At 40.7% G+C, this 3,456-nt stretch overlaps 1 protein-coding gene across 1 annotated transcript; it reads right to left on the bottom strand.

Moving 5' to 3' along the window:
- Nucleotides 1–1,695: 1,695 nt before the first annotated feature.
- PHYBLDRAFT_153844 (hypothetical protein) lies at nt 1,696–3,323 on the bottom strand (the record flags this gene model as incomplete). The annotated part of the gene is made up of 5 exons (XM_018433274.1): nt 1,696–2,089; nt 2,172–2,421; nt 2,688–2,885; nt 3,106–3,183; nt 3,296–3,323. 5 exons carry the CDS (start codon nt 3,321–3,323, stop codon nt 1,696–1,698), a joined length of 948 nt encoding a protein of 315 aa, XP_018283087.1.
- Nucleotides 3,324–3,456: the final 133 nt, after the last annotated feature.

The following is a 3,456-nucleotide window of genomic DNA, read 5'->3' as shown; positions in this document are numbered from 1 at the left end:
CTAGTATTTTGCAAGTACTGACGTCCCAGTTTCAGATCGGGGATGTGTCAGTGTGATATATAACCACAAAACGTTTCTGACTCTAGGCTAGTTGCGGGATCTTGTATTTTTCCAGCGCTTATCACCAGAAGACCTACTTCATATGACATGAAATCCAGAAATTCCGGCCATCTTTTATATCTAAATCGCATACAGTTCAATTGGGAGAAGGGAACTTTTCACATATAATGTGATCAAGTCGAGACCAAGTCGAGGTTGAATCAATTAATAAACACCGCCAAGCTGTGTATGGGGGATCCGTAAGTCTTTGTGATCTCAGCGTTTCAGTAGCACCAAATCATATTGTTTTTTTTTTGCGTCTACCACAGGTTGACCATGGATCGCCCACAATAAAACCAAAGAAGATAAATCGATATCCCCCTGGGTATTCTCTCTGTTGGCACTTAAAATGGGCTCGCATATTCGAGCTCATAACCAGCAAACCATTAGTCAATCCGGCTCGGCACGCTATTGTATATAATCGAGTACTTGCTGTGGGTGTCTCCGGGAGCAGTTGACATGCCTCTGTGTCCCATCATTATATCAGATACAATATATCTTGCCTCTGCCCTCAAAAACCAAGAAGAATAATCTGACTTTACAATTGGGTGTATAGAAAGTTGTAGAATAAACAATAATGATATCGGTCAGGGGACAAAAGGATGGATGTAACTGTGAGTTAACGTGTATATTATGATAGGATTTTCTAGCAAAGACAAGACAAACGATTGTCCCACGCCAAAACGTTCTGTACCAAATTAGTCGTTGTATGTACACAAAGTGTAAAGCTGAGGATTGATGAAAAGCATATATCCCTCGGAAACTGCCCTGGTTACTGTGTCAATTAAGTGCCCATCCAGCAGATCGCAGAAAGAAGTATAGAACATACGATCGGATGACCATCTGAAACTTCCGCAGACAATAATTAGGCACAATAGTCACGCACAGGAAATATCAGAGTCTTGCAAGCAGCTATAAATTTGATATAATAGATTTTCCTCTAATAGATATTCGTCTTAGCCAAAGTATGTTGACAAACTTTTCCGTTTTGCAAAAGATCCCCTTTAGAAAACTGTCACGTTATCGCGGGTGACTGTACAAAGGGTAGCCCAAGTACATCAGTGCCGTTGGTGTATCTTCGTCATGCCATGGGATGCTTTCCTCGTCTCAAAGTGGTTATCAACTAAGGTGGTTAATACTTATCAGAGATAAGGCCTGAGCTTTTTTGCGGGTTAATATGGGCGTTAGAGGCCAGACCATAGATTCTTCTTGTTCAATCAAAGTAGGCTACTCTTCTAGACCCCTGGAAAAAATCAAAAGATCATCTGCATAAGCTAGATGTTTGAGGGAAGGACTTTCTTACTGTGGGACATTACGTATCGATGGGCAATGAGCGACATGATATCTACCAGTTTGGTGTAGGATCGAGCAGCCCAATAAATTAGGGCCAATGATTATACGGCGGAGCAAGGATTTAATTGCCAGGTTGAAAAGCATTGACAAAAACGGATCACCTTGCCTCAATTCTTGTTGTTGGGGAAGCGCGGTGACTGACCACCCATTGATTTATACATGAATCTGGGTTTAAAATAAAAGAGAGTAGATAGAAGATACTAACTGGTCCGGAAATCCAAATGCTTGCAGTACTTGTTTGATCTAAGTCGGATGCATTCTATTGTAAGCCCTTTCTTGTTCAAATTGAGCACCTAGTGTCGATGATGAGAAGGCCAAAGCCTTGAGGTACGTCATCAGTATTCGGATAGTCCATCCATTATCAGAAATCAGTCTTTGACAGAATACTTTGAAGAAATACTTCTTCCTCTGCTCATCATTTTCCAATCGAGGGGTGTTGGACCAGAGGAAAAGGTATCTATGTCTTTCTTCAATGGCAGGTACAGTTTCATAATCAATATTTTCTGATTCGATCCGTCGATCCTCACTGTGTGATAGACGTGGGACTGTCACACGTTGTGTTTGGTGACTATTAGTGGTTCTCTGATGTGTACGGGATGCTTGTTTATCATATTCTTGAGCAGTAAGTTTAATGACTCTTTTTTTAAAGAAAAAATTCCACTGAACCTGTGGAGTCAAACCACTACACTGGAAGTAAAATAACTTGTCAAATGTAGTACGTAGAAGACGTCGAAATCCGGAATTTTAGAGAGAGAAAAGAATTAAAGCGCCATGTGCCATAACTAGGGGCATGGTCTTGGATTGCTAGGTCGACGGTTAAGAATGAGCGGCAAGTACAACATGGAGATAAATGCATTATTCCGGTGTTAGCCAAGCGAGGTCGAAAAGACACATGCCCAAAACTATAGTCTATTGTGTAACGAGTGTCGCTCCGATGGAAAGTAGGAATAGCCTGTTCCCTCACAGTATCTTCATACCATGTATCATGCAAATAGTTAGCAAAATGGGCTCCGAGTCAGAGAACTAAAGGTTGCAGCGTGCGGGGCTGTCTCTTATGAAGGTTAAGAGTAAGGTTCCCTAACATAATCCAGCTGCAAGTATGTATCATATCGTGGAACAAAGTCTTGACGCAGGAGTAAAACCAAGTGCTCTCATTCCGGGTAGCTAGGCCATATATATAGCTACAAAGTGACAAATAGTGTGTAGGCTTGGGCCTATTATAGTAGCATGTATACAACGGCGGTCAACCATGACAAATTCATCCGAGAGTTGGATATCGGGGGTTGGGTATATTACAGTACAGTGTCGAGTGAGGATGGAAGATGAGTGCCGAAAGAGATGTTGTAGCAGGGTGATGTAATTAGGAGAAAATTTAGGACTGGCTTCAGATAAATGTGTGACTTTTTGGATTGTGAACATATCGAGACCAAGTTCTCAAGAACATATATATATATATATATAACAAACACTAATTATGTCTGTGGGTAGTCAACCTTCAAAATGCTACATCAATTTAAGGTGGCAATCTGCAAGTGAGACTTATTCATGCTGGCACAATTCCATGAAATGAATTTCGTTCAGCGAGAGCTTTGTCGAGCAAGCTATTGCTGTGGGTATTGTAATGTCTCAGAGTAAGAAGTCGTTAAGATTTACGTCTCTTTCTGTTGCTGGGTTTAGTGTTCAATGTAGGTCGCACATCTATAGCAATCATGCTCGGACGAGGGCGTGGCACTAAAGGTGGAATTGCAGCATTCAAATTGTATGTAGGAGATAAACCTTTCTTCTCTATTGGATATAGTTGTTCTTGAATTACAGTTGTGCCCTTTTTTTCAGAATTTTTGACATGGACAATCAAGAAACCCACTTTTCATTGTTTTCTCCCTGAATTCTACAAGTCTTTTTTGGCTTTATCTTCATGACAATGTCCTTGACTTTAAACTGTTGTTTTTCTCTGAGGTTCTTATCATAGTTATATTTTTGTCGCTCTTGGTTTTTTGTAAGTTG

This window comes from Phycomyces blakesleeanus (genome assembly GCF_001638985.1).
Source record: "Phycomyces blakesleeanus NRRL 1555(-) unplaced genomic scaffold PHYBLscaffold_72, whole genome shotgun sequence".
In the NCBI taxonomy this organism is placed as follows: Eukaryota; Fungi; Mucoromycota; class Mucoromycetes; order Mucorales; family Phycomycetaceae; genus Phycomyces; species Phycomyces blakesleeanus.
Note: the sequence above shows the minus strand (reverse complement) of the source record. Positions and strands in the feature narration are given on the sequence as shown.